General features: G+C 35.7%; 1 protein-coding gene and 1 pseudogene across 3 annotated transcripts in view; one reads left to right on the forward strand and one right to left on the reverse strand.

Annotated features, from left to right (window-relative positions):
- DNAJC1 (DnaJ heat shock protein family (Hsp40) member C1) overlaps positions 1-25711 on the reverse strand; it is a 212043-nt gene that overhangs the window by 8360 nt on the left and 177972 nt on the right. For all 3 annotated transcript variants that reach the window (XR_014145497.1, XM_031024252.2, XM_006729791.3), the window contains one exon: positions 19047-19166. Coding sequence is in view for 2 of the 3 variants with exons in the window: in XM_031024252.2 (XP_030880112.1) it covers positions 19047-19166 (120 nt within the window). In the remaining variant the exon portion in view is untranslated. The remainder of the gene's footprint in view (positions 1-19046; positions 19167-25711) is intronic.
- LOC145721463 (Y-box-binding protein 1 pseudogene) overlaps positions 20423-25711 on the forward strand; it is a 57026-nt pseudogene continuing 51737 nt past the window's right edge.

Below are 25711 nucleotides of genomic sequence, written 5' to 3' on the forward strand. Positions count from 1 at the left end.
GAAATAATTCTTTTTTTTATTGCATCTTGTTTAACAAAATATTTTGGACATTAATGCAGAATAGTACAAAAGATCTCCCTTGTTCTTTTTTTTTTTTTTTTTAAATAGCTTAACTGAGGGGCGCCTGAATGGCTTAGTTGGTTAAGTGTCTACCTTTGGCTCAGGTCACGATCCCAGAGTCTTGGGATTGAGCCCCATGTTGGTCTCCCTGCTCAGTGGGGAGTCTGTTTCTCCCCCTCCCTCTCCTTCTGCACACTCCCTGCCCATGCTCTCTTTCTCATTCACTCTCTCCCAAATAATTAAATAAAATCTTTAAAAAATAGCCTAATTGAAATATAATTCATATACCATACAATTCACCCACTTAAAATGTCCAGTTCAGTGGTTTTTAGTATATTGTTATGTACAACCATCATCATGGCCAACTTTAGAACATTTTCATCACTTCAGAAAGAAACTTTATACCCTTTAGCTATCATCCTCCCCATCCCACCCCATCCCTCACCAAGCAATCACGAATCTACCTTCTGTCTCTATAGATTTTCCTCTTCCGGACTTTCATATGAATGGAATCATATAATGTATGGATTTTTGTGGCTGCCTTCTTTCCCTTAGGGTAATGTTTTCCAGGTTCATCCAAGTTGTGGTATATATCAGTACTTCATACCTTTTTGCTGAATAATATTCCACTGTATGAATGTACCACATTCTGTTTATCCATTCATCAGTTGATAATCATTTGCGTTGTTTCAATCTTTTGGCTATTGTGGATAATTCTGTTATAAACATTTGTGTATAAGTTTTTGTTTGGGCAAAATGTTTTCATTTATCTTGGGTATATACCTAGGAGTGGAACTGTGGAGACATATGGTAACTCTATATTTAACTTTTTGAGGAACTGCCATACTGTTTTCCAATATGGCTGCACCATCTTATATTTACACCAGCAGTGTATGAGGCTTCTGATTTCTCTACATCTTGGCAAACATTTGTTATGGAAAAAAGTTTGTTATCAAACTTTTTGATTCTAGTCATCTTAGTGGGTGTGAAGTAGTATCTTGTTGTTTGATCTGCATTTCCCTAGAGACTAATGATATTGCGCACTTTTCCATGTGTTTATTGGCCATTTGTAGAACTTCTTTGGAGAAATATTTATTCAGATCCTTTCTCCATTTTTTATTTGGGTGATTTCTTCTATCGAGTTGTAAATTTTGGATATAAGCCCTTTATCAGATAAATGATTTGCAAATATTTCCCCCATTCTGTGGGTTGTCTTCACTTTCTTAATGGTGTCCTGTGAAGCAGGGAAGTTTTTAAATCTGATGAGGTTCAATTGATCTAATTACAGTTTTAGCTCTTACATTTAGGGGAATATTGCCATCATGATAATTAATACTTCTAATCCATGAACAGGGGATATTTTTCCATTTGTTTGACCTTCAATTTCTTTCAACGATGTTTTATAGTAGTTTTTAAAGTTTGTACTTCTTTTGTTAAGCTAATTCCTAAGTATTTTGTTCTTTTTGATGCTATTATGAATCAAATTATTTTCTGAATTTAATTTTCAGGTTGTTCCCTGCAGGTTTATAAAAATAAAACTGATTTTTGTATATTGATATGTATCCTCCAATCTTACTGAACTCAGTAGCAACAGTTTTTTAAATTAATTCCTTTGGGTTTTGTATATATAAAATAATGTCATCAGCAGATAGAGACTGTTGACTTCTTTCTTTTCAATCTTATTTCTTTTCTTGCCTAACTGCCTTGACTAGAACCTCTAGTATAATGTTGAAAAAGTGGTGAGAGCAGGCATCCTTCTCTTATTCCTTATCTTAGCAGGAAAACATCCTCTCTTACCCCAGTAAGCATGATGTTAACTGTGGGTTTTTAGTAGATGCTCTTTATCAGGTTGAGGCACTTCCCTTTTATTCCTAATTTGTTGAGTATTTTTATCATGCAAGGGTGCTGGATTTTGTCATATGCTTCTATTGAGATGATCTTGTGATATTTGTTTTTTATTCTATTGATACAATGTATTTACAGTAATTGATTTTCAGATATTGAATCCACTTTGCATTCTTGGGTTAAATCCTGCTTGATCAGGGTATAAAATTATTGTTATAAGTTGCTAGATTCAGTTTGCTGTATTTTGTTGAGAATTTTTGCATTCATACTCATAAAAAAAATTAGTCTGTAGTTTTCTTGTCATTTTTGGGTTTGGTATAAGGATAATACTGGCTTCATAAAATGAATTAGGAAGTATTCACTCTCTTCTATTTTTTGGAAGATTTTGTGAAGTATTGGTATTCTTCTTTAAAGGTTTGGTAGAACTCAGTGGTGAAGCCATCTAGATCCGGGCTTTTTTTTGTAGGTAGATTCTTTTATTACTAGTTCAATCTCTACACTTGTTATAGATCTATGTCAATTGTCTATTTCTTCTTGATTGAGTTTTAGTAGTTTGTCTTTCTAGGAATTTGTCCATTGCTGTAGATTCCTCTCCATTGCTTTCTTTTGTATAAGTATTTTCTAGTGTAGCTTTTTAATTTCTTTAATGATTTTTTACTATATTCTCTTGAGACTTTTTTTTAAGAAGTTCCAGGGTTTACCATATACATCTTAACTTAAGAAAATCAGCCTCAGATCTACATAAACTTAATTCCAGTGATAAAAATAAACATTACTTTTATATAGCTCTATTTCTTTTCCCTCCAAACTGTGGTATAATCATTATATACACTGTATTTATTCATGTTATAAATCCAACAATATATTATCATAATTATTACTTTATTATCTGTAGTAGTTTACTCAGCCCAATACAGTTTTGCTCCCACCTACCTCCTTTGTGCTCTTACTGGCAAATATATTATACATATATCATCTTTCTATATGTTAATAGGCCAAACAAAGCATTATATATCTATTATACAATTGCTTTTTAAATTACTTAGGAGGAACAAAATATACATTTCTAATTGTCTTTTATAATTCCCTAATTACCTTTATTGGTTGTTTTTTCATGTGGATTTGAATTACCATGTGGGATCACTTGCTTTCAGACTGAATGACTTCAGTGTTTGTTCATCTTGAAAAGTTTTTATTTGGCCCTCATTTTTGGAAAAATAGTTTTGCTAGATATAGGATTCTTGGTTGGTAGGTTTTTCTTTGAGCACTCTGAATATGTTATTCCACTGCATTCTGGCCTCTATTGCTTCTGCTGAGAAGTCAGCTGTTAATCTTTTTGGGTGTGGGAGGGAGAGGTTTCCTTGTAAGTGATGAATCATTTTTCTCTTGCTGCTTTCAAGATTTTCTCCCTATTTCTGGCTTTCAGCATTTTAATTATATGTGCCTTTTGTAGATATCTAAGGTTTCCCTACGCAAATTCACTGAGATGTATAGGCTAGTGTTTTTTAAAAAATTTGGAAAGTTTTTACCCATTATTCTTTGGATATTTTTTCTTTTCTGTCCTTCCAGTAGTCCCATTATGCATATGTTGTTGTGCTTAATGGTATCTCATATTTCTCTGAAGCTCTGTTTATTTTTATTTTTCCCCTCATTTTTCAGCTTGAATAGTCTACATGGACCTATCTTCAAGTTTGCTAATTCTTTCCTCTGTCAGTTCAAATTTACTTGGAGCCCTAGTCTAGTGAATTTTTAAAAATTTTAAGTATTATACAATCCCAGAATTACCACTTGTTTCTTTTTCAGAATAATTTCTATCTCTTGATTGATATTCCCTGTATGATGTACACTCTCATCATACCTTCCTTTGTTTCTTTAATCATGCTTTCCTTTAGTTCTGCTAAAACATATTTATATTGGCTACTTTGAACTCTTTTTTTGTTAAATCTAAATCTGGTCATTCTCATGGGCAGTTTCTGTTGCCTTCTGTTTTTCATGGTTTCTTGGTTTTTCCATGGCTCATTATTATTTTTTTTTTAAGTTTTTAAGTGATCTCTACACCCAGTGTGGGGCTCGAACTCATGACCTGAGATCAAGAGTCATATGCTCTTTTGACTGAACCAGCCAGGTGTCCCCAAGACTCATTATTTTCATTGTAAACCAAATATTTAGATAATATATGGCAGCACATCTGGTTACTGGTTTCCCCTTCCTGTCCCCTCCACCCTCACACCCCCCCATCACACTTATTATTGTTATTTGCATGTTTGTTCAATGGATGGCTCAATTATTTTAGTGAAGTCTATGCCCATCTGTCCCCCACAATGTTAAGCTTTTGATGTTGCTCCTCAGGAAGGTGCAGGTATGGACAGGCCTGGTAATTTTGGTTGACAGTGGTATTTGCAGGACTCTCTTCCTCTCTCTATCTGACCACACTGAATGTTAAATACCACTAATTGCTGACAGGTGCTCTACTGTTTACAAAATGCCCTGGGACATAAATTGCTCAACAAACGAGTCAAATCAAATTGTGGCTCCTTTGAAGGAAAGTTTCTGAGGTCAGTGTTTGATATTTGTTTTGACTTCAGGAGGGCTCCCAGAGAAGGTACTGGTGAATTGGTTTGAGAATACCTGGTTAGTTACTCCTTGTATTGACAGAGAATTCTGAGTTCAAAATCTGGCCTACCATACAAAACAAATAGCTGCTATAATCTGAGTCCTTGAGATCTTCAACATCAGACAATAAAACTAATGGGATGTCACCATAGTCATCTTTGGACCATACTTTTCTCCAACTTAAAAGGCAACTTAGAACTTACTAGAAAAAAGTAAAGCACAACTGGTTAATTTTCCAATTCTATGTGGTAAAGTAATTCTTTTAATATTCTGGCCTCTTTGTCAACTTCATATTTCCTGGTGTCATAAAATGGTTGTATCACAATGAGAACTGCAATTGATCCTTTTTTCTTGAGAATTTCTCCTTTCATTTGTTTTTTGTCTCAGGAGAAAGGATGTATATGGCAATAATCACAAAATATTTGTTTTGGGGGCAAGTTTGGCATCCTCAGCATATTATTTATGATTCTAAGCAGATAAAGATATTTCTAAACAAGTGATGGTCTAATATAAAGCTTAATAAGGCCAGGGTGCCTTGAGTGTGATAGCATGTCACTGTAGGAAATGAAAATCATCTCTCAGTAAGTATGATCCTCACCAAATCCAATTTTTCCTATGGATCTAGATGACTTCAATTACATGGATGTTGATTTTTTTGTTTTTGTTTTGTTTTTTAGATATAGTTGACAAAATTGTGATAAAATTGTAATAAGATATTTAAAGTGCACAACATGATAATTTTATATTTATACACACTGTGAAAAGAATTCCCCCTACTGAGTTAATTAACATATCTATCACCTCATACATTCATATTTTTTCCCCTTTGGTGAGAACATTTAAGTTCCACTCTCTTAGCAAATTTTAATTATATACCACAGTGCTATCAACTATAGTCACCATGTTATACATTAGATTCTGGGACCTTATTCAGCTTGTAACTGAAAGTTTGTATCCTTTTTCCAACCTCTCCCTATTTTCCCCACCCTCAAGCCCCTTTTCTATGATTTGTTTCTATGAGTTTGACTTTTTTTTCCTAATTGTATTTTTTTTAAAATTAGTTTCAGAGGTAGAATTTAGTGATTCATCAGTTGCATGTAACACCTGATGCTCATTACCTTAAGTGCCCTCCTTAATGCCCATCACCCAATTATCCCTTCCCCCCCACACTTCTCCTCCAGCAACTCTCAGTTTATTTCCTAGAGTTCAATGTCTCTTATGGTTCCCTCCCTCTCAATTTTCATTTTATTTTTCCTTTCCTTCCCCTATGTTCATCTGTTTTGTTTCTTAAATTCCACATATGAGTGAGATCACATGGAATTTGTCTTTCCCTGACTTATTTCATTTAGAATAATACCCTCTAGTTCCAACCATGTTGTTGTAAATGGCAAGATTTCATTATTTTTGATGGCTGGGTAATATTCCAGTGTGTGTGTGTGTGTGTGTGTGTGTACACCACATCTTCTTTATTCACCACATCTTCTTTATCCATTCATCTGTCGATGGACATCTGGGCTCTTTCTGTATTTTGCCTATTGTGGACATTGCTGCTATAAACATAGGGGTACATGTGCACCAATCACTATGTTTTGTTTTGTTTTTTTTTTAAGATTTTATTTATTTGACAGAGACACAGCGAGAGAGGGAACACAAGCAGGGGGAGTGGGAGAGGGAGAAGCAGGCTTCCCGCTGAGCAGGGAGCCCGATGCGGGGCTCGATCCCAGACCCTGGGATCATGACCTGAGCCGAAGGCAGATGCTTAACAGTTGAGCTACCCAGGCGCCCCCAATCACTATGTTTGTATCCTTTGGATAGATAACTAGTAGTGCAATTGCTGGGTCTTATGGTAGCTCTATTTTTAACTTTTTGAGGAACTTCCATACAATTTCCACAGTGGCTGCACCAGTTTGCATTCCCACCAACAGTGTAAGAGGGTTCCCTTTCTCTGAATCCTGAGTTCAGCTTATTTTGGCTGAAAATTATTCCACTGTGTGTGTGTGTGTCTACACATATACATATAAAAATCACATTTTCATTATTCATCTGACAGACACTCCGGTTGTTTCCATACCTTGGTTAATTGTGAATAATGATGCTGTGAACATGGAATACAGATATCTCATCGAGATAATGATTTACTTCCTTTGGATATATACCCAGAAGTGGGACTACTGAATCATATGGTAGTTCTCTTTTTAATTTTTTGAGGAATTTCTATACTGTCTTCCAGAGAGGCTGTACTAGTTTACATTCTCATCAACAGTGTGCAACTGTTTGCTTTTCGCCACATCTTCACCAGCATGTCTTGTCTCTTTGATAACAGCCATCCTAACAGGTGTGATGTCTCATTGTGGTTTTGATTTATATTTCCTTGATGATTAGTGTATTGGGCACCTGCTCATATACCTGTTAGCCATTTATATATCTTCTTTGGAAAAACGTCTATTTAGTTCTTTTGCTCAGTTTTTAGTTTTTTGTGTTTTTCTTTCTTTCTTTTTTTTTTTGCTATTGCATTATAGGAGTTCCTTATATATTTAAATATTAACTCATTATTGGATAGGTGGTTTGCAGATATTTTCTCCTATTCCATAGGTTTCTCTTTTGTGTTGTTTATGGTTTCCTTGCTGTGCCGAAGCTTTTTAGTTTGATGTAGTCTCACTTGTTTACTTTCGCTTTTGTTGCCTTTGCTTTTGGTGTTAAATCCAAAAAATCATCACTAAGATTGATGTCAAGGGGCTTACCCCCTTTGTTTTCTTTTAGGAATTTTATGGTTTCAGGTTTAATGTTAAAGTTCTTACTCCATTTTGAGTTGATTTTTGTGTAGGGATCCAATTTCATTCTTTGGCATGTGCTGTTCAGTTTACCCAGCACCATTTATTGAAGGGACTGTTCTTTCCCCCATTGTCCCCATAATCTTTGTCAAGGATTAGTTGACCTTGTATGTGTGGGTTTATTTGTGGCCTCTATTTTGTTCCATTGATTGGTGTGTCTGTTTTTATGCTTGTACCATACTGTTTGATTACTACAGCTTTGTAATATAATTTGAAACAAAGTGTGATGCCTCCAGCTTTGTTCTTCTTAAGATTATTTTGGCTTTTGGTATTCTTTTGGGGTTCCATACAAATTTTAGGATTATTTGTTCTGTTTCTGTGAAAAATGCCATGGAAATTTTGATTGGGATTATATCGGATCTGTAGATTGCTTGAGTAGTATGGGCATTTTAATAATATTCCATGAGTACAGAATATCTTTCATCAATGTTTTATAGTTTTCAGCATGCAGGTCTTTCATCTTCTTGGTTAAATTTATTTCTAGTAGTTTATTTTTTTGATGCTATTGTAGATATAATTGTCTTAATATCTTTCTGATATTGTTTGTATATAGATATACAAAAATCATATAGATGTGATTTTTGTATATTGATTTTGTATCCCGCAACTTTAGTGAAATAGTTTATTAGTTCTAACAGTTTTTTTGGTGGAGTCCTTAGGGTTTTCTATATATAATATCATGTCATCTGCAAACAGATGACACTGGAGGTGACATGGTCATCACCAAATCTGTTTCTCTCCTTTAGATCTACATGACTTCAGTAACATGTGTGCCAATTTAGTCTTGAATGTTTAGTGTTATTTTTCTCACATATTCCATAATGAAGATTTCAGTTACTCATTCTGCTTTTATATCGTGTAGAATTGTAGAAGATATGGTCTCTGACTTAAAGGTAGGTTGTGTCAAGCTATATTCAAGACTTTTTACTAGCCTTCTCTTGGGAGAAGACATATATTTCCACACAGGTCTCACACAGATGAGGCTTCTCTTCTTCAGTATCTGAACAAATATTGTGGGCTACTGTCTAAGGTAGGCATTTGGATAACACTCTGCTACATGTGTTTTAACACTTACATGAATCGTAGAATTGTAGGAAAATTTGTTTTCCCACGTTCTGATTCCAAGTAGAAAACATTTTATAATCCTTTTTCTTGATATAGGTATACCTAAATTTATCTTTAAAATTCTTATGAAATAGGGGCTCTGTAATCAAATCTGGGACATATGGGATAGGGTGGAATGGACAAAATAAAATCTAAAATAGTTTCATTCCTTCTAGTGAAAACACTGATGAAAATAACAGAAAATTAAATTAGCAAAATGACAGTTATATTCCATAAGGTCCAATTAGGATCAGTGGAGAGTTACATGGTGGCATATTTCTACTCAATATATAGAAGAATTTTCTAATTTTCTGAGCTATATAAAGTGTATGCTCAATTCCTGGCATCCTCAGATAACTCAGAAAATAAATGTTGACTACTAGGGATAATCTCAAGTCCTATTTTTCAAATTCTGGCTGATTTGATGATATTTAAAGTATTACTCTAATAATAAAAATTATGTAACCACAGTTCATTATTTTCATCAATAGTATTTAATTTTGGCCAACTCTATAACTGAGAACTACCATACCCTTCAAGTACAAAGGGCACTCTGTTATCTGAATATTAAATAAACCACCTGAAAAATGTTTCCAGCTGGTAGAAAGCAGTGCTGTTCATTCTTATTATTTCTTCAGTGTCTTTAAATTTTTCTATGGATTCTCTGGAGAGAAAAATACAAGAATTAATAGCGTTCATCTTAACCATTTAAAAAGAGAATCTTCCATTAACTTCCTGATTACCTTTACAAGTAATGTAGGTATTCTGGCTTTTAGTTGTAGGAGGACCTTATATACTTTAGAGATTAATCATTTATCAGATATAAGGTTTGCAAATATTTTCTCCCACTCCACAGGTTACCTTTTCATTCTGTTGACTGTTTTCTTTGCTGTGCAGAACTTTTAAGTTTGATATGGTCCCACTTGTTTATTTTGTTTTTATTTGTGCTTTTGGTGTCATATCAATGAAATCACTGCAAGACCAATGTCATGATGCTTTCCCCTATTCTAGGAGTTTTAGTTTCAGGTCTTATGTTTAACTCTTTAATCCAGTTTGAGTTGACTTTGCATGGTGTAAGAATCCAATTTCATTCTTCTGCATGTGGATATCCAGTTTTCCCAACATCACTGCTGAAGAGACTATCCTTTCCTTATTGTGTATAGTTGGCACTCTTGTTGAAGATCAGTTGACTGTATATGTGTGTATTTACTTCAGGTCCCTCTATTCTGTTCCATTGTCCATTTGTCGTCTTTATGCTGGTATCACACTTTTGATTACTGTAGCTTTAGAATATATTTTGAAATCAGGAAGTGTGATGCCTCCAGCTTTGTTCTTCTTTCTCAAGATTGTTTTGGCTACTTGGTGTCCTTTGTAGCTCCATACAAATTTTAGGACTGATTTTCCTATTTCTGTAAATCAATAAAGCTTTTATAATTAAAAAAAAAAACAAGAATTAGGTAGGCCTATATATACTGATATGGATAAATATTAAAGGTAACATATTCTGTTTCCTTAGGTTTTTTAAAAGTAGTTTAAAAAATCAAAGTAATATATGTTCATAGCTTTAAAAAAAGCAGTATACAACAAGGGCTTATGATGAAAAGAAACATACCCTACATCCAAAGTCAATAATTTCTGTTTATAGTTCTGATAGTTACAGTTTACAGTGTACATATAACTAAACAACATGCTTTTGGTATATTATATCCTGAGTTCAGCCTCTTTTTTCCAACCTCTTTCAATAACACTTGGTCCAAACTACCATCATCTTTTTCAAGAACAACTGAAATAGCATCTTACTTAGCCTTCCTTCCTGCTTGCGTACTTTCCCTGCCACAATGTCTTCTCCACAGAGCAGTCAGAATGACCCGTTTAGATCTTGCACTTCTTTGCTCAAAAATTTCCAGTGCTTTAAACCATCTCATTCTGGGGCGCCTGGGTGGCTCAGTTGTTGAGTGTCTGCCTTCGGCTCGGGTCATGATCTCGGGGTCCTGGGATTGAGCCCCGTATCGGGCTCCCTGCTCAGCGGGAAGCCTGCTTCTCCCTCTCCCACTCCCCACTGCTTGTGTTTCCTCTCTTGCTGTGTCTCTCTCTGTCAAATATATAAATAAAATCTTTAAACCATCTCACTCAGAGTAAAATCCACAATCTCTACTGTGGCCAGCAAGGTCCTATATAGCGTGGTCCTCCACTGCCTCTTGCCCTCATCTTCTATAATCCTCTCCTACTCACTCTTTGTCAGCCATATTGACTTCTGTGCTAGACTCTGCACACCCCAAGCATGATCTTCTCTTTTGTAAGTGTGGTTTTCTCCACCTGGAACACTTTTTCAGACAGCCTTGCTCCTTCACTTGCTTTGTGTCCCTGCTCGAATATTACCTGTTTAAGAGACTTTCCTCAGAACCCCATTTTTAATTGCAATTCCCTTTAATCTCTAACCTCTTACTCTGCTTTATTTTTCTTTATAGCACTTGCCACTATCTACGATTTTCCTTTTACTCCATACACTCAGGCTCTTTCCACTGTGTACTTCTCCACCATCTTTAGAGCAACTGTCTTTACCTGCATGGTTGTAACTTGGTTGCATGCAAATTTGGTATTCCACCTCAGTAGAAGGGAAAAGTGAATAAGAGCTCCTATGAACACACATTATTTCAATTATGTTCCTCTGAAAAGAAATTAGTAACCTAGACAGAGCAGAGCTTTTGGGGACTTGGACAAACTGTTGCTGGGCAACTTGCCATAGTCTTCTACAATGTGTTGGTTTTAAAAATTGGAAAACCATCTGTAAAATATATAAAATGTTTAAAATATGAAAAGTCATTTTTGTAAGATTTTAGATTATGATCTGGTAAATATTAGTCACTGTAGAGACAAGTACTATGCTGTGGACACACTTCTTGTACCCTCAAAGGAGAATGTTCTCAATATTATATAATATAATATATAATATTATTATTTTGCTGTATTATTCTACTGTCTAGTATACTTAAATTTGGACTAAGCCTTTTTTGTATGGTTTTCTATAATTTACAGAGTTTCTAGTTGCCTTTTTTTCATATATATACATTTTTTTCAAGTTTTCAGCCATACTATCTAGTCTATAAAATCTCCCTTTCTTCAAGGGTTGCTCTCACACAATTCTTCATTCTCCTACTTCAATGTGGATATATTGCACTTTTGGCCTATTGTATCACTGTGGGGTTTTTGGTATTTCTATTCATTGGACTGGATTCCATGTCTTTCTCTTTTTAAATTTTATTCAGTTTTGTTTATTTTGCTAGAGTACAATCTCAGGGAACTTTGTAAGAAAGAAAGACTATGCATCCTTGCCTCATGTATTTACCATCTTCAGAACCATTTCTCCTTAGAATGGTGAAGCCATTGTTCCCTTGTCTTCCAGAACCTAGTGTTGCTAAGCAATCTGATGTCATTCTGGTCTTCTTTGGATGTTTCTTCTCCCTAGAAGCTTTAAAGATCATCTGTGTAGTCTCAGTGTTCATAAATTTTTCCAGGATCTTTTCTATGTATCCTACTTGACTTTGGAAGGTTCTTACAAATTGGTCTCAGGGTTTTACAAATTGATCCCTGGAAAACTTCATTTGTATTATTTATTGAATAATGTTCTTGCATCTGTTTTCTCTCTCTCTCTCTCTCTCACTGGAACTTTTAAATTAGGTTTGGACCTCTTGGACTGATGATTCCCTGTATTTTATCTTTTCTTTCCTTTTTTTTTTAAGATTTTATTTATTCATTTGACAGAGAGAGAGGGAACAGAAGCAGGGGGAGTGGGAGAAGGAGAAGCAGGCTTCCCCGCAAGCAGGGAGCCTGACGTGGGGCTTGATCCCAGGACCCTGGGATCATGACCTGAGCCAAAGAGATGCTCAACGACTGAGCCACCCAGGCGCCCCTGTGTTTATCTTTTCTATAATATTTTAACATTTTTAGAATTTTTGCTCTGTAGGAGATTTTTCTAATAACTTTCAGCCATTCTACTTTACTTATTTGGATACTTATTTTTGTTCTGATTTTTTTTTTTTTTAAGATTTTATTTATTTGACAGAGAGAGACAGCAAGAGAGGGAACACAAGCAGGGGGAGTGGGAGAGGGAGAAGCAGGCTTCCTGCTGAGCATGGAGCCCAATGCGGGGCTCGATCCCAGGACCCTGGGATCATGACTGGAGCCGAAGGCAGCCGCTTAACCGACTGAGCCACCCAGGCGCCCCTGTTCTGATTGTTTTTTTCACAGCATCCTTTCCTTTTTCCTCTGTTTTATGAATGTAATACTGTCTTGACTCTATAGATGCTAGAAGGCTAGATAACCCTATCTAAAGATACCCTATTAACAAAACACCAAAAATTCTGCAATATTCTTATATATATAAATGCAAGAATTTTAAATAAATTAATAAATTAAATCCAGCTGTTTATTAAAGAATAGTATTATATGACCAAGTGAAGTTTGTCTTGAAAATACAAAGAAGAGGCCTTGATAATATATTTATCCTCATTAGGCCATATGAAAAAAATTGTACAATCATGCTGATATATGTCAAAAAAAAAAAACCATTGTTAAAATTTCGTATCTATCCCTGAGGACAACTGTAATGAATTAGAATTGGAAATCCTGAAGAAAATTTCTCTAGCATAATAATATGTCTCATATCAATGACTAATACTAAAATTAATGGCCAAACATTAGGTTTTCTTATTATAATGTTGTGCAAAAAAGTCTGCACTAATCACTATTACTGTAATACAGTATTTCTCTGGAATAGCTAGGTAATACAATCAACATATAGGGGTGCGTGGCTGGCTCAGTCAGTAGAGCACGTGACTTGATCTCAGGGTTGTGAGTTTGAGTTCCACGCTGGGGGTAGAGATTACTAAAAATAAATAAATAAACTTTACAAAAAAAAGGGAAGATAGATAGTGGTGAAGTATTTGCAGGCGATAGGACTGTCTATCCTAAAATTCTAATGAATTAACACAAACTTTATCTGAAACAAGACCAAAGTGTAAGGAGGCAAGTTACAAAAATCAGTGCTGTAGCACTTTTCACTTATTTGACAGGCACTGATGAAAAACAAACAATACGTTGTCTGTGAGATTATGAGGACGTGACCTCTCTTGTATAGTACCAGTGGCACTGTAGATTGTTATAACCTCTCTGGAGGCCAATTTTAAAGACATCAAAAGTTCTAAAATCATCCCTATTCTTGAACCAAGCAGTTCTACTTCTAGGAATACAAGCTAAGAAAACAGAAATAAGTGGAAAGTTGGATGAAGGAAAAAAAAATCCAGTAAAATAGCAAAAAAGGAAGCAATTTAAATGACAATCAGTAGGAGACTCCTTAATTATATCAAGACAACATAAAGTATTTTGCAAGTGTTTAGAAAAATGAAGTGGATCTCACTGTCATGAAGAGTAGCTCATGTTTCATAGTGAAGTAAAAAGGACAGGATACTGATTAATACTGTTAAAATTATGTATACTCATGCCTATAGAGGAAGACTAAAGTCTAGATGATATAGGACAAAATGTTTATAGAAATAATTTTTTATTATGGCTGATGAGAAAAAATTTTTTACTTGAGTGTACTTTTAAAAGTTTCTTTTTTTCTATGAACATAGTGTTACCAAGAAAGGCCTAATGATAAAAAGTCTCTAGACACATTTAAAATGTTTTTCATACACACAGCAATAAAACAGCATTAAGTAGTGGTAGGAACACATTGGATGAGGAACCAAAATACCTGGTGTTGTCCTGATTCTACTACTAGTTGTGTCACCCTGAACAAACATCTCAGGGGCAATGTACGCAACTGTAAAATGGGGATAAAAATGGCTGCCTATCTGTCTGACCATGCTGTTGGGAAGATCAAGTAAAACAATGGGTATTTAAATGTTTTGAAAAATATAAAATACTAGGAAAATGAATGATGGAATAATCAATATTATCACTTGAAACAGTTAAAAAAGTTGGTTTGATCTCTTAACTGATTTTTGCAATATTACTCTCATGTAGTGAATATATACTTTATCATCCTGTTATATGTGTGATATTGTTCAATGTTGACACAGAAATGGTGACAGGGAATTCAGATCTATAAACCTTTGCCCCAGAAGTCAGATTATAGCAAAACTCTAACCAAGTCAGTAGACAGATTAAGCAATTAATTATGTAATTTTCTCTGATGGACACCAAACAGTCCTACTACTGTCTTCTCTCTCTTTTAAAGAGGCAATCAATCAAGTTGCCTGAAATTCTCACTTCAATCATTCATATACTCGGGATAAGAACCTAAAGCCTCCTTTTAAAATACAAGGGTGAGTGAGTGAGTGAGTATGTGTGTGAGTGTGTAAGAGAGAGAGGGAGAGAGAAGCAGATTTTGGTAACATATTTTCATCACTTACTCATATTATTTTGAAAATTGGTTATTAGATTAGCCAGTGACTCCTCTAGCAAGAAGAATGGGATAAAGCGCCTATTCCTTCCTAAAATTTAAATATCTTTAAAGGTCTTGAGGCTGAGGAAGTGAAGGAGGAGAGGAGGGACTGGAGTATGAGGTCAAGCTCAGACCAAGAGAAGTGCTGTAGGCAGGAAGCCTGGTTAAGAGGACAGTGAGACATTCCTTGTCATCTTTACAACTTGTGTAGGTCTAGTCTAACTCTAAAAGTAATAGCAGTAATACATTTGCCAAAATAATTACTATATATTTAATTCACTGATAAACCATAAAGCTTATCTTCTATTGAATAAAATCCCACTTACATATTTTTGGAACAACTACCATAATATATAAATTCCCCCAAGAGTATCTCCTCTCTAGCTGTAGCTATATAACATACAATTGGGAATTTTATGATTTTCCCTTCTCTTTTTCACTCGCACATGGGGACGCTTATCTAACTACACACCTCTTACCTCTCACTGTGGCACTAAGCTAATTAGAAAAGTCTGTTTAAATCTATCCACCTGTCTTTTGTTTTGCTGCCTAGCTGGGCCTTTTCCAAGCAGGCAGAAAATCTCCAATCAGTCAGTTATCACAACCAGAATGAGAGAGATTAGTGACCAGGAGAGAAGCAGCATCAGTTTACATCCTTTCAGGCAAGAGAATGATATTACTTCACTAGCAAGAAATCTGAGGCTCCCTGACCTTAATTTAGAAAACCTGCAGTTAATAATCACATTAAAGTTGGTTTTATGTGCCAGTTTTTGTTTCCTTTGTTGTTTTTACAATTTGAGTGTCCTTTGTGGTTACCAAAGTTATTTGCTGAAAGGCATATATTAACATTAAAATACTTACTCTATAATAAAATAGATCTTGTAGTTTTGATATATCTGAGTTAAAATACACTTTGAATTTTTTACAATGGCAATCACATTGCTTGTATTTTACCCAGAGTAGAATTTAGCAACTTTTGGATTAACACACTGAAAACTCCTTTTTTAAATGAGGATATAATGGGTTTTTCACTGTAATCTGTCAACCCAAATAAAGGACATATAGATCCCTCCATGAATATACTCTTACTGCTCCTCCAAAAAGGTCAATTGTTTCTTGAAGGAAAGAGAACTAAACCTGAAGTTAGAAAGTTAGCAAAACAAAAAAACAAACGGCTCAAGGAACAGATGTGCAGACCAGGAAGAATTGGTACAGGTGATCAGGTCAGGAAGCAGAGGTTCTGATGACAGCAAACTGAACTTGTTTTTTTCGCTATAATTAAATACTTAATGAAAACAAATCTAATTAACACCATAAGCCAAAAAGAAGTATAAGTGATCTAAAGTGTGGTCAACTTTCACTTAACATTTTACTAAAGGAACTGTATTAGCTGAACCCACTTCAGCTGCTTCAATGTAACTCATTGTGTGTTCACTAAAACAAGTTATCTGAGTCTTCAGACACCTGCTCTTTTAAATTTTTAAATTTTTTATTTTATTTATTTATTTGACAGAGAGACACAGCGAGAGAGGGAACACAAGCAGGGGTAGCGGGAGAGGGAGAAGCAGGCTTCCCGCGGAGCAGGGAGCCCGATGCGGGGCTCGATCCCAGGACCCTGGGATCATGACCTGAGCCGAAGGCAGATGCATAACGACTGAGCCACCCAGGCACCCACCTGTTCTCTTTTAAAGAGAGTGATTTGTGTGTGCATGAGCATGTGTGTGGGGTTACTGAAATGAAATGTGTAGTCCAGCTATGGACATGATGCTCGCAGAATGAAAATACAGTGTATGTGATGTACATAGAAGAAAAGTTACAAGGGCATTTCTTGGTTTCAAAAAAGTTTAGGTTTACTAAATATTTATGTTCAAGGTACTTTTGGTATTATGAAAATAGAATATTTGGAGGAAAAAAGTCCCAAAAAGTCATGTTTGCTACTTCCATGGTAAAAGGAAAAAACATCTATTGCAGACATGGATTCAGTTTCCCTTGGGTAAGTCTAGAAGAAAAACAACTGAAACATATGGGATGAATTTGCAAAAGTTTGAAAAGATATTTTTGCATATACCAAGACTGCACTAAGACTACTATATAATGTATAGGTTTTCTAGGTCTCTGATACTAACTAGCCATTCTCAAGGCTATGTTGATTACATCATGTATATTCTTAGCAAACAAACTTTCATCTCTCTTTTTAAAAATATATAAATTATTTATATATTTATTATATAAAAATTATATTAAAATATATAAATATAAAAATATTTAACCAGATTTTAATGACAACTTAATTTAAAATATTGCTTCTATTCAATTTCCTATCTGTCTTTGACATTATTTCTGAGGTCTCATAGAAATATTATTTAAAAAGTTAAAGGCAATACTGCCCTTAAAGGAGACACTAAATTAATGAACTATTCTTTTCCATTAAAACTAAAACTTTTAGGGCCCTTTAACCAGTTTGTTTTATAACTCGCTAAAAATTATTTCAGTAATGTTTGTTAATCATATAGTAACAGTAGTTGTATAATTAGAGGGTCATAGTACTTAAAACATCAATAACCATGGAATATCTTTAATTTGGTCAGATATTTACTGATAAGGCATTATTAACTTATCTTTTACAAGCAACCTAAAAACAAGGTTATAAAATGCACATCCCGGTAACATTCTTAGTAGAAGAAAAGGTATCCTTATGGTTCTTCAGTCACCTAAGGTCTCCTCATGAAACAGCAAAAAAAAAAAAAAAAAAGTTAAAAGATACAAAGCTCTTTTTTCACAAGATGAGACTTCAACTTTGAAGCCAAAATAATGCAAAACATCATATAAAAATTCAAAAAATTCAAAAAGTCTTTTAAATGTGATTTTTAAAAGACCTATATGATAGTAAAAATATTCATATCTATAATTTAAAATTCTCAAAGCAGTTCCTATTGTATGTTTCTAAATTTAAATGGAAGTTTATTATGAATAATAACATAGCATTTATGAAACAAGCTGGATTTTTCTGGGGGGGATAGTTGTGTTAAGCATTTGGTAAGGTTTAAAATTGTTCATTATCGAAAGACTCAAGGGTAGGTGGCGCCTGGGTGGCTCAGTCGTTAAGTGTCTGCCTTCGGCTCAGGTCATGATCCCAGGGTCCTGGGATCGAGCCCCGCATCGGGCTCCCTGCTCCGCGGGAAGCCTGCTTCTCCCTCTCCCGCTCCCCCTGCTTGTGTTCCCTCTCTCGCTGTATCTCTCTCTGTCAAATAAATAAATAAAATCTTTAAAAAATAAAAAAAGACTCAAGGGGCATACTAACAGAATTGAAGAAGACATGTGAATCTTTGCTTTCAAAGATTTTAGGTGTACAGGATTTACTTAAATTCAGTAAATAACTTATTTAGTAAAGAATATTTACTATCATTTATGAAAATAAGGCTCATATTGATAAAAGTAAAGATTTCTCTGAATTTCAAGTAAACATTTACTATTTTAGCACATGTCAGATACTGTGGTAGGTGCTTTAATAAGATTCTCTGCCCTAAATTTCCTGAATAAAGTCTTAAATCAAAAACTTTCCAGGTAAATAGTCTTTAAATGTTAGATATAGCCAATCACTCATATATATATATTCATTCACACACACATATGTATTATATATTCATTCACATATTGTAATTTTTTTTGGTTAAACAACTTGTCAGAATGGATGAAATAAAATCCTTGAAATAAAAAGACACACGTAAGAACATTGCTGACTTAATTAATGCAAACCACCTGATTAAATACCTCTAGCAATCTACTTCAACATTAAAAAGATCCAGCTGAAATATAACTTCTCTAATTCTGATCAGTGTGAGAACTATTTTCTCCACAGCTGAAGGGGTCACTTTAAACACAAAAACCAGCACTGTTTTCTGTGATTAGGTTACTGTAGCTTAAGTCTCTAAACACTAGAATTCCTCATACAGCTGTTAATTGTGGACCAGGGGACTGGCTGACATCTGCTTCTTGCTTATTTCATTAATGGTTCACTTCCAGGTCCTAAAAGGATTGTAGCCTTTCTCCAAAGAGAATGTCGGATGCATCTATGTCTGTCTTCTACATAGTTGGCTTGTTCTGGTTTGTCACTCTCCATACAATGCAAATCTGAGTGAACTCACATCTGTCACCGATCGACCCAATTCGTGGGCAATCTTTTCCCATCGACCTGGGGTCCCTCCTGGGAACTTAACCATACTTCTTGTCAGCTGGCTGAGGTCCTCTTCTGTCCATTCAGGTGCCTGCAAAAATTACAGAAAAAGATAATTTAGAGAATGTTCGCTAAAACATTTAATAAGCCTGTGAAACAAACTATGGGCAATTTGCTTTCTACAAAAACAATACTATTAACATGTATCCAATAGTTTAGATAAAGCTTTGAGCTGCATATTTAACATAAGAATGCAAAGCTCCAGCGCAGCCTTTTAAATTTTCCTATGTATACCAAATAAGAAAGCAGAAATATTGTGAGGTCAGGCTTTTGAAGACATTAAAAAAAAAAAAGACTTCCGGTTTGCATTAAGTGAGGAACCACTCTCCAAGCCTATGAAATGCATTGTGTGTCACCCTGCTCTCACAGATGCCTCCTATAAGGTTACTATAAAAGGTCTTCAGGGTGCCTGGGTGGCTCAGTCGGTTAAGCGACTGCCTTCGGCTCAGGTCATGATCCTGGAGTCCCAGGATCGAGTCCCATGTCGGGCTCCCCGCTCGGCGGGGAGGCTGCTTCTCCCTCTGACCCTCTCCCCTCTCATGCTCTCTCTCACTCTCTCTCTCCAATAAATAAATAAAATCTTTAAAAAAAAATAAAAAAATAAAAGGTCTTCAAAGTTTTAAGAAAAATTATACTTTAAAGAAAACAAAACACCTTGTAAGTACAAATGAAAATGTAAACAAGTAAATGTACTGCTTCAGAATCAGAACTGAAACAAAGAGATACTTTTTGTTCATTCTGTGTAACAAGATTTAACGGTAAAAATCATGTATTTTCAAGAAGCTTAACTTATCAAATGTTAGCATTTTATAAAACTTGGAACAGAGAATTAGAAATGCCTATAACCAAGACTTAAACTATCCAGTCCATGCAAAGCAACACTTCATTTTTGAGAAGGTAAATAGCCTCTAAAAGTTGAGCTAATTGTTAAACTGAATGAAAAAAAATACCTTTAAGATTATAAAATCTTTTTTGCAAAAGCAAAAATTCTAAGAGCAAGCATATTCTCTGCATTTTATTTAGCACTACTACTTGGTCAAACCCAGAGCTGAGCAAAGCAAAAGAAACTATTATTTAATAACAAATAACCATGTTACAATAATTTTACATTAGATTTTAGCACTAAACTATTGCCTACCAGAGGCGACAGCCACTCTGGTATTGAACAATACTCTAGGAGTCAGCAGAGAAATGGAGGAAGCCCACCTGATTTTCTTTAATTAAAAAGAAAGAAAGAAAGAAGGAAACCTTTGAGACAAATACCTTTTCTAATCACCATTTCCGATAATGAACAGGCATACATCAGGCCGTTTGCATTACAGAACCATCAGCACAGAACAACAGTCAGAGGTGAGTGACCCCAGGGACTATCTCCACAGCTACAGCAAAGCTTCTCCCTGACACTAATCCTCCCTGTCATTCTCCCACTGTGCTCTAAGCACACTGACATCCGCCTGCCTCACTGCAAGCTTAACGGGGCCCTTCCTGACTTTTTACTGTCTCCCTCAATCAATGGTTCAAGCATGCTCTTTTCACATGTCCAAATGGCAGCTTCACTCATAATCAAAGTGCACTGCCCCTGTTAAAGGGCTTTCCGAAAGGCTCTCCCATTTGCATTCATTTGCAAAGCAAACTACTTTTATTCACTTTGTTCTGCTATCAAGAATGTTCCCTGAAGCAGATAAATTGGCATAAATACAACCTGCCACTTAAGAGTCAGTAAATAATAGCCAATAGCAGGGAGGATTTTATCAATCATTCTATTTTGTATCCACTAAAAGCTGAAAGCCTCAAACATATTCATCAGTACAGCCCGTACGATACATGCATCAATTCACTTCTATAAAAAGGTAGCCTCCATAGGGTATGGCCAGAATTTCTTTGATATTTAATGAATATCAAAAATCTAATGCTCCATATCTGATAATTTGAAAATTTACACAGAAGGTTTTTTCTTTTTAACTTTATTTAGGGGAAAATTTATTATTCAGACATTAGAGGGACATAAGTGATTCCCAAGGAAATACTTTAATTTCTAAAAAAGCTGAAACTTTAAGAACTATACCAGTTGGCTTCAGAAATGCAAAAGAGTTAATAAGAATTTAAGTTTATGGTAAAAATCATACCATGAAGAGCATTAGGCTGACACGGCAGAGAGATACAGTATTCAAACTATATCGTATAACAATGCAACTTCACATTAAGTCATCTTATCTCTGTATTAATCATACAAACTTTTTTAGCAAAGTTGTCTAAATATCAATACTATAAAGCGATTGTTTCACATAGTAAACTAATTCTTCAAAATAATTCTATTTTTAACCGACTGGCTTTCTAAATATGTTGCATACATGAATAACGGACATTAAAAATCAGATTTTAATTCTTTGTTAATGAGTCTTAAAGTAGAGTGCCACTTTTTTTCTGGGAAGGAAAAATTTTAAGGGTTTGGACTGATATTCTGAAAAAGCATCTATTATGACAAGCTTTCCTTTTAGTTTCATAGTTATTTCATGGCTGTGACTTTCATTATTAATATTAAAAAAAAACTGGATCGATAATAACTAGGCCCATAATCTGAAATCTTTGCAAGAATCCTTTTAGCAATTCATTATTCTCTCTCCTACAGCTGTAAGGCACTTTGGTGAATGTGTGATTCCTCAGCAATAGTTAGTTGTGTCTTTAGAAGCAACAGAGCCCACTGTGATCCAGCTACTACAGCCGCCATGAGGGTGGCCATGGTGTGAATGTATTCTCCTTGTTCTAATCTGGAGCCAACTGTAGCTGTGAAAGTCAAATGAATGCATAAGCATACTGCTTTGCCACTTAAAACCATGTGTGTCCAATATTACTGAGACACCGGGCCAAAAATTCATCTCTACAGTAAAGTAATGGAAGACACCACATGGTGCGGGGACAGCTGTTGTGACTACACAAGCATTCCAATTTTGCATCAGAAAAGCCCCACTCTGGGAATAAATCTCCATACTGAATAAAAAATAAAAAGTAAGTTTTCAAATTATTCAATATTTTTATGTAATGACCTCTAAATATATCTACTAAAGCAAGAGCTGATAAGAAAATTGAAATTGCATTCCCAAATAATATCCCTTTGGGATAGATTTTTGTCATAAAACCATGTATGTTCAAAGATTTGATGCCTTTGAAAATCCTTATTATTCTTGGGGGAGAGGAGTTGGAGGCTGTACGGGAAAGCACACTCTATTTTTGAGTAACCTGTACATACCTTCCCCCTCACAGCTGTAGACCATAAAATTGTTAATTACTAAGTATCATGCAATTTATTAGGTACTGAAAACTTATGGCCAAATTAGAAGAAATTTTCTGTGTATTTATTATATTTTCTTTAAAGACAAAAGGTCCATTTCTATCTGATAGATCTTGAAGCTTCCTAATGAATATTTCTATTGAAATGACCTACTAGTTATCATTATTTTATATAATTACAAAAGTTACGATTTTGGAGTCAACAATTTTCAGTAGATTCAGCTCAACTCATAAATTCTCAGAAATTTTATTTAAGAAATAATGTCCTTGCAAATAGCATCACCCACTTAAAATATCAGATATATCAGATGTATCTAATAATGTATACCTAATAATGTGGATGGTATATCTAATAATCTGCTACCTTCCAAATCCATGTTCTATATTGACTTTGTGTTTCAGAATGTATATTTGACGTTCACCTGTATAGTTTTCCTTTCCAATTTAAAACTTGAGCAGTTAAATGCCCTTGACTATATATATGGATAGATCGTATGTAAAGACAACCAAACAACAAAATTTTAAAAAATCACTTCAAATGTCTTTTCACTCTCAGGAGGAGAAACTCTTCTTTAAAAAAAATCTTGTAACTTCTCTCAAACTGCTGTTCTAAGGTTGTGACTCTTCAGCAGCAATCACTTCATGTTGTGCCCAGAAAGGTCTTCTCATCTATGAGTTAGCTACCTTCCCAGAAGAGAAGTCTCCTCTGGACCAGTGACCCTAAAGTGTGGTCCATGGCTGGTGCCAATCTGCCAACAGTTTGTTACCCATCTGTGACAAAGTAAGTCCAGAAACTTGAAGTAAGGGTTAGAACCAGCAAATTAAAACTGCCACGACAAAGTATGTGAGCAATAAACTCTTCTTTTAAACAGAATATAAGCCAGTGAGATGTCAAACTACCATGGTGGGTCACATTAAGTGTGAGCTGCATTCTTGTTAGGCACAATAGGACTACAGATTGGTCAGCAACAGATGGAAATAAAAATATTCTAATCCGGGGCACCTGGGTGGCTCAGTGGGTTAAGTGACTGACTGTTGATTTCAGCTCAGGTCATGATCTCATGGGTCATGAGATTGGGCCCCACATTGGGCTCCATGCTTGAGATTTTTCTCCCTCTCCTTCTGCTCCCTCCCCCAACTCGCGTGCTCTCCACCCCCAGTCGCTACTCTTAAATATTTTAAACCTGGTTCTTTACTACAGATAGTTTGAGAAACTTTGCTCAAGACAATGCATGTAGTTCAAATTCCTTTTTACTTCCTCTTTGGGGAGCAACAGTAAATAAATCCCCCCCCCCCCGGAGAAATGGACACAAGGGTGTTTGATCCATTCCTTTAAAAAATATTTTATGCCACTAAGTGTTGTGGTGATTTGATACACAGTAAAATACAATACAGCAAGATTACCCTGAGATAGGAAACAGCAAATTGTAAAGGGCTTGAGGTGGGAGCATGTCTAGGATGTCTGAGCAATAATGAGATGACCAGGGTGGCTGCAGCAAAGCAAGCAAGGGGGCGGGTAGGGAGAGGAGACGAGGCCAGAGAGGTAAGAAGGTAAAATCACATAAGGACTTCGAGGCCACTGCAAGGATTCTGGTTCCTTTATTCTGTATGACACATAAAGCTATTGGAGGGATTTTTTTTTTTTTTTTTTTACGATTTGAGAGAGAGAGAGAGTGAGCGTGAGCATGGCACAGGGGTGGGAGAATAAGATCAGAGGGAGAGGGAGAGAAACTCAAGCAGATTCCCCAGTGAGTGTGGAGCCCATTGTGGGGCTTTGATCCCATGACCCTAAGATCATGACCTGAGCTGAAGGCAGATGCTTCAGGCATCTGAACCACCCAGGTGTCCCTGGAGGGATTTTTTTTTTTAATTGATGTATAATTACATATATTACATTAGTTTCAGATGTACAACATGATTTGATATTTGTATATGTATAGTTGACCCTTATTTAAACAACATGGGTTTGAACTGCATGGATCCACTTACACACAGATTTTTTTTTTAATACTTTATAGTACTGTAAATGATTTTAATAACATTTGTTCTGTAGCTTACTTTATAAGAACATATACATACAAAATATGTTTTTTTAAAAAGATTTATTTATTTGACAGAGAGAGAGAGAGCACAAGCAGGGGGAGTGGCAGGCAGAGGGAGAGGGAGAAGCAGACTCCCTGCTGAGCAGAGAGCCTGATGCAGGACTCGATTCCAGGACCCTAGAATCATGACCTGAGTTGAAGGCAGATGCCCAACTGACTGAACCACCCAGGTGCCCCCAAAATATGTGTTAATCGACTGTTTATATTATCACTTAGGCTTCTGGGCAATAGTAGGCTATTAGTAGTTTTGGGGGAGTCAAAAGTTATAAGGGGGTTTTCAACTGAGCACAAGGGGGGGAAGTGGACTGGCACACCTAACCCCCCATGTGGTTCAAGAGTCAACTGTATTAAGAAATAACGTAAGTCTAGTTAACATGTCACCATAGTGATAGAATTTTGTTTTCTTGTGACGAGAACTTTAAAAAAATTTATTTAAATTCCATTTAGTTAACATACTGTGCAACATTGGTTTCAGTAGAATTCAGTGATTCATCACTTATATACAACACCCCGTGCTAATCGTAACAACTGCCCTCCTTAATACCCATCCCCCATCTAGCCCATCCCCCACCCACCTCCCTCCATAACCCCTCAGTTTGTTGTCTATCGTTAAGAGTCTCTTATGGTTTGTTTCCCTCTTTTCTTTGCCCCTCCCACATGTTCATCTGTTTTGTTTCTTAAATTCCATGTATGAGTGAAATCATTTGGTATTTGTCTTTCTCTGACTTATTTTGCTTAGCATAATATACTGTAGCTCCATCCACATCCTTGCAGATGGTAAGATTTCATTCTTTTTGATGGCTGAGTAATATGCCATTGTGCCACACACATATATGTATACACACACACACACCTTAAAAAAAAATTTTTTTTTAAAGATTTTATTTATTTGAGAGTGAGTGAGAGAGCACAAGCAGCAGGAGAGGGAGAAGCAGACTCCCTGCTGAGCAGGGAGCCCAACTTGGGGCTCCATCCCAGGACCCTGGGATCATCATCTGAGCCGAAGACAGACGCTTAACCAACTGAGCCTCCCAAGCGCCCCAATATACCACATCATCTTTTTTTCCCCCTTTTTTAAAGATTTTATTGATTTGTCAGAGAGAGCACAAGCAGGGGGAGTGGCAGGCAGATGGAGAAGCAGGCTCCCCAATGAGCAAGGAGCCCAATGCGGGACTCGATCCCAAGA

Source organism: Leptonychotes weddellii, chromosome 5, assembly GCF_054177405.1.
Source record: "Leptonychotes weddellii isolate Sample4059 chromosome 5, ASM5417740v2, whole genome shotgun sequence".
In the NCBI taxonomy this organism is placed as follows: Eukaryota; Metazoa; Chordata; class Mammalia; order Carnivora; family Phocidae; genus Leptonychotes; species Leptonychotes weddellii.